The 12,396-nt window shown below is 39.9% G+C and overlaps 1 protein-coding gene across 1 annotated transcript in view; it reads left to right on the forward strand.

The window, feature by feature from the left end:
- The window catches only part of LOC308379125 (piezo-type mechanosensitive ion channel component 2), a gene marked incomplete at both ends in the record, with an annotated part of 30,956 nt that extends 25,135 nt beyond the window's left edge, over positions 1–5,821 (forward strand). Inside the window, 12 exons of the mRNA XM_080856181.1 lie at positions 163–295; positions 598–745; positions 951–1,165; positions 1,416–1,574; positions 1,892–2,039; positions 2,333–2,521; positions 2,881–2,973; positions 3,262–3,431; positions 3,529–3,645; positions 3,732–3,811; positions 4,583–4,805; positions 5,566–5,821. Of these exons, the coding sequence (XP_080712307.1) occupies positions 163–295; positions 598–745; positions 951–1,165; positions 1,416–1,574; positions 1,892–2,039; positions 2,333–2,521; positions 2,881–2,973; positions 3,262–3,431; positions 3,529–3,645; positions 3,732–3,811; positions 4,583–4,805; positions 5,566–5,821 (1,931 nt within the window). The remainder of the gene's footprint in view (positions 1–162; positions 296–597; positions 746–950; positions 1,166–1,415; positions 1,575–1,891; positions 2,040–2,332; positions 2,522–2,880; positions 2,974–3,261; positions 3,432–3,528; positions 3,646–3,731; positions 3,812–4,582; positions 4,806–5,565) is intronic.
- Positions 5,822–12,396: the final 6,575 nt, after the last annotated feature.

Below are 12,396 nucleotides of genomic sequence, written 5' to 3' on the forward strand. Positions count from 1 at the left end.
GAGCCTGAAAAAAAATTGTCCTTTCAGTGTTTTTTTTTACAACATCCTCTGCTATGTGCAAAGAATGCGAAAGGCAAATGCTGGTGTTAAGGGTTCACCATCATGTCATCAGAATCTCATTTTCTTACTCTAATGGGATTGATTTTTCTTTTGGTTCTGCAGGGGGTCAGAAGCCAAAGAAACGCCGTTCTAAGAGGAAGAAGCGGGTTCCCAGTGTTCCCCTGACCCGCAAACAGAGGATGCGCCAGCACATCAGAGAGAGGGCTCTGGTGGTCAAAGCTGCTGCCATTGAGATGTAGGTTTGCATACGGACACATGTACTTTATATTCAATGACACCTTTTGATTCAGATGTGAAGATGTGATCATTTACATACAGACTCTCAAACATTCCCTTTAAAAAGTAAGTAATAAAAAAATGGTTACAATAAAAAATATATTGATGCAGTACATATCATACACATGTACACATTTTACATACTTTTGTCCATGTTGTTGAGACTGCTTTTTTAAACATTAAAGGTGGAGCTATAATGTCTCAGCTCCAAGGCTCTTGGACACAAATTGAATGACTCCCTCCTTCACTGTGTTTTCTCAGTGCCCTACACATATACCTACCCATAAGACAGTTCTTCTATGACATCATCCACCCTGAGTACAGTCCTGTGTGCGATGTCTACGCCATGATGTTCCTGATTGATGTAGTCAATTTCATAGTCATCATTTTTGGCTACGGGGCTTTTGGGGTAAGTACCAATAATTTGCTAAACGAAACACTCTGAATAACTGACTTGACGAGGGAACAAATGTAAAACAGATGGTCTATGCATAGTCATGGACACTGCGAGCGGAATGTTTCCTTGATGTCTTATGGCCTGTTCGTAACCATCAATTCTCTCATTTAGTTGGTTGGGTTTTTTCTTCCGTTGCTGTTTGTTTGTCTGGTTGTAGAAACACAGTGCAGCAGCGGACATCTCAGAGTCACTAGGAGACGACCAGGTACCTGAGGCCTTCCTGGTGATGCTGCTCATCCAGTTTGGCACCATGGTGGTAGACCGTGCATTGTACCTTCGCAAGACCCTTTTTGGAAAGTGTATTTGCCAGGTTGTGCTGGTGTTTGGGATCCACTTCTGGATGTTCTTCATACTGCCTGGGGTGACGGAACGGTCAGGAATTCTTCAAACATGTTTTATTCAGTGCTTCACTTCACCATATACACATTCACCCAGGACCTCTTGACATTTCACCCAGTTTTCATTTTGTAGCCTGAAAGTGAAAAATGTTATGGTACTGAGCATACAGATACCATTGGATTGTGTTAAATGTGGTCATTGCACATCAGTATGGGTTGGCGGAGGTAAACAAGACATCAGAAATCATCATGTTTGGCTTTGGATTGTCTACTTTGTCTTTTAGGAGATTCAATACGAACTTTGTTGCCCAGCTGTGGTATTTTGTGAAGTGCATCTACTTTGGCCTGTCTGCCTATCAGATCAAGTGTGGTTACCCAAGCGGAGTTCTTGGGAACTTCCTTACTAAGAATTACAACTACCTTAACCTCTTCCTTTTCCAAGGGTAAGCATGGTGTCCTCTCTAGTGCAGTGAGACTGAGGAAAATAAGTTGATACATGAATCATGCTGATTAAATAAGATATCCATATATCAAAATGATGTGTCCATGGTGCTTTCTCAGTGGCTGTCTGAACCCCTCATTGACTGTGTAGATACAACAACCAGATTTAGTGTCAGAAGTATACTCTATAGCGTTGCTGGTAATGAAACTAGGAGGCTGTTTTGTTCTCACCAAATGTACAATACCACTTGAGACAGGACAATTTAGAAAAAAGAACCTTCCTTCAACTATATTTGAAAGCAACTGTCACCCTCAACAGGTTCCGAATGGTTCCTTTCCTAACTGAGCTCCGTGCTGTTATGGATTGGGTATGGACAGACACCACCCTCAGCCTGTCCAGCTGGATCTGTGTGGAGGACATCTATGCCAATATCTTCATCCTCAAGTGCTGGAGGGAGTCAGAGAAGGTGAGTTTGCAACCTACGTAGTCTCAGATGCCCAACAACACAATACGTCTTCTTGTTTAAAGCATTTGGAAAAGGAAATACTGACAAAGAAATGTATCCAGATGATAATGATAGATGTTTGGAGACCTGGAATGAAGTCTGAGAATATCACAAGTCTGTGGGGCTAATATTGAGCTCCCAAACCTTATGCCATTTGCCTAATTAGCCATACAGTATTGTAATTAGTACATTTTCAGTCTATCAGGGTTAAGGTAGTCTGTGACTTTAAACAATTAGCTTTTGTGACATTTCAGAAATATCCACATGTTCCTGGCCAGAAGAAGAAGGGCTTGGTGAAATACGGCATGGGAGGCTTCATCATTGTCTTTCTGATCTGGGTTGTTTGGTTCCCTCTACTCTTCATGTCATTGGTTAAATCTGTGGCTGGAGTGACCAACCAGCCCTTAGATGTTTCCATTCAGCTTAGCATTGCAGGATATGAGGTAACTGCCACTCTCAAAATGGCATCTTTCTGTTTTGTTTGTTTGTGTCTCTGTGGTCATGCTTATGTAACACGTTTTTGCTCATGCACTGGAAAACCAGGGCCAGAGCACAGTTGGGAGCACTGGATTTATATTATGTTATTTGAGTCTTCTTATAGTTAATGTTGTTTTGTATTTAAATTGACTTATAACTCCAAGCTTATTAATTATACCCACAAATTATCGAATGCAGTGTGACTGTGCTTGTGACACGCTTTTTAATGCAGCATGTTACATTCTAGCAATTATTGACACTTCTACTATGCGTTATTCCAAAGATATTTATGTATGTTTATTCATTAATAACGCTTCTTCTGTAGCCTCTGTTCTCCATGAGTGCCCAGGAGCAGAATTTAATACCATATTCAGGAGCTGCTTACAACCGACTGACCAATAATTACGCCACTCATCCGGTAACTCATCAGTTCAACACAATGCATTAAAACAAAGTTGAAAGCATTTTCTGTTCACATATTTATAGTTATCACACCCATTGCATGTTGTAATACTCCCATTATAGTCAGGTACAGAACATGTGCCATTAACTATATTGTCAACTTAAGCAACCACAGTTCTGTCTGTTTCCTTCTTGATCTGTCTATCCAGCTATTTTCCCATATCAGTGTTCAGTACTTTCTCTTTTGCATTGTTGTTGCGTGTTGTGTCTTACTGTCATTCTCACCACCTCCCCACCCCCACAGTCTGCTATGCAGTTCTTGGTGAACTATATGCCTGAGGACATTATGGTGGCAAAGGTAAAAAGTGACGCTAGTCTCCAGTGGAGCATCAGCCCAGCCAGTAGAGCTGCCATGATACATGAACTGAGTAACTCTACACATATTTACATCACATTGCGTTGGACGTTATTAAGGTAAAGACCACCACAAATACACACCACACACACATTTAGACTGTCAATGTGTTTTGGTCTTGACTCGGGGGGTTAATACATGTGTTTATGACAACAGGAATGCCAGCATCTGTATGAATGCTGAGGCTATGGGTGAATACACTGTCAAATATGAGGACCGCAGGCTGAGAGATGAGATTGTCCAGATGTTGAAAGGGAATCACAGCAATGTAGTGTGAGTGCCTTAACACACACACACACACACCACACATACACACATCCTCAGTATTCATTCATAAGTAATATTGTGTTATATGTCAGGATTATAGAGTCTCTGCTGCCTAAGTATATCCGAGGACCCTCAGGATCAGAAGCAAAGATGGCGCATCGGCTGATTGTAGGCAAGTCAAATACATTTGCATAATGAGATAAATATCAACACTCCATCTCTCTTTGTCTCACTCACTTACTGAATTGTTCAGGTGAGCGTTTCCAGAAAGCGCCGTTGAACAACTTCTGTAGTAAATGATGGAGAGAGCATAATTCAGAACACTCTCTCTCTTCACGGTTACCACAGTGACCACAGTTACCTCAAAGACACTTTCGGGAAACGCACCCCAGAACAGTTTTTCTATGAGCCAAATAAAGTACCTTCCCTCGGTCACTACACCACATCACATCACATCGCATCACATCTCTGGAGTGACCAGGTTCTATAATTGAGGTCTCAAACATCCAACCAATCAGAATAATGATCTGCCTGTAAATCCTGTGTTTAGCCAAGGCAGCATACGTGTACAGTGCATTCAGAAAGTAATCAGAACCCTTCACTTTTCACATTTTATTTATGGTTGCAACCACGATTTGTTTTTACGACAGTGGTGTAAAAGTTAGTTACTCTCCGCAACTTTAGGAGGAGCTCATTAGCAAAAAATACCAATTGTTGCAGAATGGGGCTTTAAGGCTGGGGTTCTGAATACTTTCTGAATTATTTTTACAAATACAAATTGTGTCTTTATAAGTGAAACTGCAAAAATATTTGTTTCATATTATCTACAACACTGTGAACTTATTTGCAAGTTGTAAAATTATCTAATTATGTTTTCAAAATAAAGAATTCAAGAGGTCATCAAGGTTTGCAAATAAAATGTTTTTTTTTTCAATCCTTAAAGAGCATTCTGATGATCCAGATGACCTTCAGGACTATGCTTTCTTCCGTCCTTTGGCCATCAAACTCAAGCAGGCCAATCACAGTGCAGAGGGGCCGGGGCCACAGTGGTGGGTGGTGGAGGAGTGTGCTCCAGGATATCCACCAATGAAATGCCACAGCATTCAGCTCATTATCTTCAGTGACAAAGCCAGCCCCTCTAGTCTAAACTTTCTAGCAGGATATGGGTAAGACCTATTCACTAGCTGTTTTGCAAATAAGAAATGCTGAAATACTGACTGAATTTCATTTTACAAGAAGATATCTCAGACTGATGCACAAGGACTCACCCGCTATTTCATAAAACCTGACTCATGAGTTCTTGCCTAAAACTCAAAAGAGCAGAACATGAAAAATCAGTGCTTGTGAAAATGTTTACAGCTGTACAATTTACAAATGTAATGCTAACATTTAATTGCTTTTGTAAGAAAATCCAAAATGTTTAAATATTTAAATCCAAAATGGCAATGTGGTGAATACATTGTTCATGTTGTAAATAACCAGTAGCGTTAGAGGTGTGGACTATCTCTAGGCTAAAGAAAGCCCATTTTCTGCTAGCATTACTTGCTACCCATGAAGCCCAAACTACTTTTAGCAGATGTTTCAGGCAGCAAATGTGACGAAACTCCTCCAAATGACCTCAACAAATATACCAAAAGTAAAGTACTGCAAGGCTGTAAATACATTAATGAATGCAGTTTTTAAGCATAAAATGACACAGTAGAAATCATTATTTCTAACTTATTATCTATTCATTTTGCAACTTAATTAATGGAATTAATATAAAATGTGCTTGAATTGAAAACGTCACGTTTTCTGACGGACGCCAAACTTTTGAATATATATGCCTGAATTCTGTCTATGACTTTTTGTTTGAGTTTATTCATTATTAATTCTGAATCATTGTCTTAATCACTCTCATATATCTGCCCCCCTATTCTTGTGTAGGATTGTGGGCCTTTACATGTCTGTGGTGCTGGTGATCGGGAAGTTTGTGCGAGAGTTCTTCAGTGGCATTTCTCATTCCATCATGTTTGAAGACTTGCCATGTGTGGACCGTGTGCTCAAGCTTTGCACTGACATCTTTGTAGTGCGCGAGACAGGTGAAATGGAACTGGAGGAGCAGTTGTTTGAGAAGCTTATCTTCCTGTATCGCTCACCAGAGACAATGATCAAGATGACCAGGGAGAAGAAAAACAACTAGCACATTCTGTTACATTTTTTTCTGTTAATAAAGTTTTAAAAGCAGTTTAATTATTTCCTGAGGTTGTTTATAATAATGACAATCAGAGCCTCAGGGAGACAGTGATGTCAACCAGTCTGATGAGTACAACTCAAGATCCATTCAGTGTTAAGGCCCAGCACGATCATACCTAGCGTAGACAGACACAATATGTTTTTTCTATGATAGAATTGTCCAATATAGCTGGCACTTGTACTGACAGATGTCTTTACACCTCCATACTTATACCACTAACTGTATTCACACATTGAGAGTTTACTGATTTGGTGTGTAGTTGCCATGATACATCATGCATTACAGATGATCGCTATTAAATGTTGACCTGTGTGTAGGCCAAAGCTGCTGTTGCATGCATGCCTGCCTCACCTGCTAGCTCACGAGCAGGTGTTCTTTGCCTTGACACTGGGGTGGGGGTGTGAAGTGTCCGTTCAGGCTAAAAGCCTGAAATACACTGACCCTTCTTATGTAAATAAAATGTACTGAAAAATTCCCTCAGATCCCAGGATGGCTTTAGCATCCAATTAACCATCACTGTCTAGTACTGTTTCTCTTTACTTTCCTCACTACAGACAACCAACAGTAATTGATGAGGTGGTGACAGACACTACCAGTCCACAATGTCTTGCAGGGATTATTTTGGTCCACACATACACCCGAAATATCCACCCCCTTACTCTACTGTGCATGTGTGTGAGAGAGCAACAAGAAGACATTGATGGTTTTAAATCTGAACCACTCGATCAAGTACAACACTCAGGCTACCTAAACATAGAAAATAATTGTGTGCACACATTTACCTCATTTGTATTAGGCATTATTGGAAATCCAATGTATGATTGCATTTACGTTCTTAATAAAACCTTTTTGTGCTTGAAAATGTAGACTTTTGTGTAAATATGCATCAAACCATCTCGTGACCTCCGTTTGAAGAGGAGACAAGTTTGAGTATGAGGGCCGAGACAAACAAAACAGCATTCATAACCAAAACATTTAAGAACATATTTAATGGTGGATCTTTGAAAAGCATTTACGATGACATTTTCCACTGCTTTTGTCGATTAGACATACTGGGGAACTTCTAGCGCTACGGGTCTTCTAACAGCTTCATGGCTCCTGTCAAAAGAGACAATGAATTAGCCGCAGTCATGTGCAACATCTGAAGCTGACAGGATCTTAAAGGCCAAATATTTCACCAAATATGACACTTGTTGTCCTATACTAAATGTTAAAAATACAGGTTTGAAGCAAGGAAACGTTATAATGCATTGACTTACATGCCGTCTTCGGTCGTAGTATTTTGACACTGGACTCCGCGGCTTTGAGGGCCTCAACTTTCATTGCAGGCTTCATGGCTGCCCGTACCGCGCTGGCACAAATCGCCGAGAAGCGAATGTAGCTGAAAACAAAAACAGGTCAATATCCACTATAAACGTTTGGCAGCATTAAGTAGTCTAACATGTCTGTGAAGTAACTTTGACTAAGGTTACGTCACTTCGAGCTACATGGCGCTACCTAGCATAGTATGTCAGCCAAGCTAACATTACCAAATTGTTACACAATCTTTTTCCTGCGCTGATGTTAGCAAATCCATAGCATCATTATAACATAATCTTGCATAAAATGCACTAAAACAGAGGGCTACACTTCATTTTAAATGTACCTTAAGCCTGCTTGTCTCCAGTACGCGACCATATTGCCTGCAATGTTGTTCTCAAGGACAGAGTTGAATCGTCTTCCGTTTTCAATTTATAAGAGATGGCAAAGGAAATGGTGCACTAGTGCCACTGTGTGGACTGGAGGTCGAGTATTTGCACTTTTCACATTTCTAATTTTAGAATGATCAAATTATTGAACAATAATTAAATTGTATTCCATCACCATTTGTGATGATGTGCCAAATGTTAAACCCATATTTAATCAAATGTATTAAATTATTACAGTGCATGAAATGACCTGTATTGTTATTCCTAGGCTTCTTATTCTTCTTCATCTTATTACAGTGCATGAAATGCCCTGTATTGTTATTCCTAGGCTTTTTATTATTATTCCGTTTAATAATAATAATAATAATAATAATAATAATAATACATTTTATTTATAGGGCGCCTTTCAAGAAACCCAAGGTCGCCTTACAACATTGAATTATACATAATACAGCAACAACTTTACAGGTTATAGGCTTGCTTAAACAGGTGTGTTTTGATTTGTGTTTTAAAAAGAGCGATTGAGTTAGGGTCAATGTTCCTGATGTCAGGGGGGAGGGAGTTCCAGAGGTGAGGGGCAGAGCGGCTGAAGGCTCTGGATCCCATGGTGGACAGATGGGCTTGGGGGAAGGTCAGGGTGATGGAGGAGGCAGACCTGAGAGACCGGGTAGGTACATTGATGTGAAGGAGGTCAGAGAGGTATGGAGGGGCGAGGTTATGGATTGCCTTAAATGTGTGGAGGAGGATTTTGTAGTTTATGCGGTGTTAAATGGGAAGCCAGTGGAGTTGATGTAGAACGGGGGTGATGTGACTGATGGATGGCGTCCTAGTGACGATACGGGCAGCAGCATTTTGTACCAGTTGAAGTTTATGGAGGAGTTTGTGTGGGAGACCAAAGAGAAGGGAATTGCAGTTGTCCAGGCGGGAAGTGACAAGGGAGTGAACCAGCATTGCGGCGGTGTTGGGAGTGAGTGAGGGGCGGAGGCGGTTGATATTGCGGATGTGAAAGTAGGCAGATTGGATGGTGTTGTTGATGTGGGTATGGAATGACAGGGTGCTGTCGAGGACGACACCCAGGCTTTTAACCTGAGGAGAGGGGGTAACCGAGGAGTTATCTATGGTGAGGGTGAAACTGGGGTGTTTGGTTAGGGTGTGTTTGGAGCCAATGAGGACTGCCTCAGTTTTTTCACTGTTTACCGACTTCTGCGATTAATTCAGCTCCAACAGCTTAACTTAGAAACTCAAAGGTCTTGTAAAGGACACTTATGCTATGTCATTTTCATTTTTCTGAACTTTATACTTTTAAGATATTAAATAAAAACGAATACAAATGTTCCCATTGACTTACATTGGGCCATTATGACATCATAATAGGGTCATTAAACTGGCTTGCACCTGTGCTTCACTGACACCTGCCAAGGTTCCAAGGCTCCTCTTCTCTCTGTCCCTCTCCATTCAACTATATAACTAGGAATATTAAGAGACACCTTCCATACTCTACTTTTTTCTCTCCTTCTTTCTCTCTATCCCTCTCACTCTACTTTCTCTCACACTCCATCTCTCTGCTCCACTTTTTTTTCTCCTTCTTTTTAATATTTTCCCTCTTCACTCTCTCTTTACTGTCTATCCAGAGACACTGTTGTTCACTATTTCCTTTCTTCTTTCCTTCTTCCACTCTTCTTTCCTTCTTCCACTCTCATTTCCGTCTTCCACTCTTCTTTCCTTTCTTCTTTCCTTCTTCCACTCTTCTTTCCTTCTTCCACTCTCATTTCTTCTTTCCTCTCTTCTTTCCTTCTTCCACTCTTCTTTCCTTTCTTCTTTCCTTCTTTTACTCTTCTTTCTTTTCTTCTTTCCTTCTTCCACTATTCTTTCCTTTCTTATTTTACTCTTCTTTCTTTTCTTCTTTCCTTCTTCCAATCTTCTTTCCTTTCTTCACTCTTCTTTCTTTTCTTCTTTCCTTCTTCCACTCTTCTTCCACTCTTCTTTACTTTCTTCATTCTTCTTTCCTTTCCTCCACACTTCTTTCCTTCTTTTACTCTTCTTTCCTTTATTCTTCCTTTCTTAACTTTTGCATTTCATGCACTGGTATTTCCTTCAGGAAATGCATTTTCTAGTTACAGTGCATGAAATGCCCTGTATTGTTATTCCTAGGCTTCTTATACTTCTTCTTATTCTTTGTACCGACTTCTGCGATTAATTCAGCTCGAACCGCTTAACTTAGAAACTTCGTTCAATCTTTGTCGCGTTGGTCTTGTAAAGGACACTTATGCTATGTATTTTTCACTTTTCTAAACTTTATACTTTTTAAGATATTAAAGAAAAACGAATATAAATGTCTCCCATTGACTTACATTGGGCCATTATGACATCATAATAGGGTCTTTAAACTGGCTTGCACCTGTGCTTCACTGACACCTGCGCCAAATCCAAGGAGCCTCTTCTCTCTGTCCCTCTCAATTCAACTGTATAGGAACATTAAGACACCTTCCATTCTCTACTTTTTTCTCTCTCCATCTCTCCATCTTTCTCTCTATCCCTCTCAGTCTACTTTCTCTCACACTCAATCTCTCTTCTTCACTCCATTTTTATCTCATTTTTTCAATATTTTCACTCTCTCTTTATCTCTTTATCCATAGCCACTCTTATTCACTCTTCTTTCATTCTTCCACTCTTCTTTCCTTTCTTTTTTCCTTCTTCCACTCTTCTTTCCTTCTTCCACTTTTCTTTCCTTTCTTCACTCTTCTTTCCTTTCTTCTTTCCTTCTTCCACTCCTCTTTCCTTCTTTCACTCTTCTTTCCTTTCTTCTTTCCTTCTTTCACTCTTCTTTCTTTTCTTCTTTCCTTCTTCCACTCTTCTTTCCTTTCTTCTTTCATTATTTCACTCTTCTTTCTTTTCTTCTTTCCTTCTTCCTCTCTTCTTTCCTTTCTTCACTCTTCTCTCTTTTCTTCTTTCTGACTTCCACTTAAACTGGCTTGAACCTGTGCTTCACTGACACCTGCGCCAAGGTTCCAAGGCTCCTCTTCTCTCTGTTCCTCTCCATTCAACTCTATAACTATGATTATTAAGAGACACCTTCCATACTCTACTTTTTTTCTCTCTCCTTCTTTCTCTCTATCCCTCTCACTCTACTTCCTCTCACTCCATCTCTCTGCTTCAGTCTTTTTTCTCTCCTTCTTTCAATATTTTCTTTACTGTCTTTATCCAGAGTCACTCTTGTTCACTCTTCTTTCCTTCTTCCACTCTTCTTTCTTTTCTTCTTTCCTTCTTCCACTCTTCTTTCCTTTCTTCACTCTTGTTTCTTTTCTTCTTTGCTACTTCCACACTTCTTTACTTTCTTCACTCTTCTTTCATTTCTTCTTTCCTTCTTTCACTCTTCTTTCCTTCTTCCACTCTTCTTTACTTTCTTCACTCTTCTTTCCTTCTTCCACTCTTCTTTCCTTCTTTTACTCTTCTTTCCTTTCTTCTTTCCTTCTTTCACTCTTCTTTCTTTTATTCTTCCTTTCTTAACTTTTGCATTTCATGCACTGGTATTTCCTTCAGGAAATGCATTTTCTAGTTTCCTTTGTTTTGCTTCCATTTATCTCTCTCCCCCTGTGTGCAATACATTCTTCTTTTGGACAGGCTAATAGGTGAAAAGATACTCTGTTACGACCAGAGCCCGTCTATTGAGAGCCTATTCACTTCCTATAATGCCATTATATCGAAATTGACTACATAGAGGAGGCTTGTGAGATAGTCCTCAATAAATGGGAGTGAATGGAGCTACATGGCTGATATAATTATTCATAACTGCTTCAAAACATATATTTTATTTTACTTTTTGACGTATAGCGTATCAATTAAATCTGATACATGAAAAACTACTTATGTGTTCTGGTACAGCTAAAGTGTAATTCTTTAGCACATGTTATTGGGATGTTAAACGATATTTAGTAGTTTCCTTCCATGTGACTATCTCAATGTTAGCCTCCAGGCTAGACACCCCACTTAAAGTAACATTATGCAACAATCTCACCTTAAAATAACAGCTTTAAAATCATTTTGGTGATACACTGACTTGTAATACGGAGAATGGCGTCTGTGCCACTGCCCCATCACGCCTGTTGCACTATTACACTATGTAACTTTGGGGTACAGGGCACAAGACTACTACGTAATGCTTTATGCCACCACCCCATACAACAACAACTAGACCCATGTGCTAGCTATAAGAGGAAGCTAGCACAGTGCTGTCTGTATGGGCATCATGACAGATGCAACGAAGAAACAGAGGAAGAGGTTGTCTTGAGGATAGGAAGAGAAAAAGATGGAGTAACCAAGCAAGTCAGATGCAGAACTGGCCTTCTTTCTGTTGGACTCATCAGTAATAGCTTATTAGCTGTCTTGCTATGTCTTGTGAGGCGCTTGCTTGATGTTTTGCTGTGTTAGGAAAGTTGTCGGCTAGTTTTCATTACAAACATCCTTGCCAATGTTATTTATGAAAGAATTTGAAGTAGGCTGTAAACTTATTTTCCAGTTTCCAGGTTGAATGGCACGTTCCCTCGAAAATGGTGTGCCCCTGGCTTTGAGGTAGGCCTAGTTTTCTCTCGTTTGGTGGGTGTGTCAGAGGTGTTACCCAATGTACTGTGCACAGTGGATCCAACATAAGTATTTTACAAATGCAAGACAAGACTACAATGTTGGGGAAAAGGAATTAAACACTTATTTTAACGATTTCATCAGGCTTCAAACAATCCTAGAAAAGAATGCTTCTTCAGCGTAACACAACCCATCATCGTTTCCATTCAGTTAAACATTTTGCTACTTTTTCTCGGGGCTGAAAGCATCAAGTCA

The sequence above is a fragment of the Sprattus sprattus genome, assembly GCF_963457725.1.
Source record: "Sprattus sprattus genome assembly, chromosome: 18".
NCBI classification, from domain to species: Eukaryota; Metazoa; Chordata; class Actinopteri; order Clupeiformes; family Clupeidae; genus Sprattus; species Sprattus sprattus.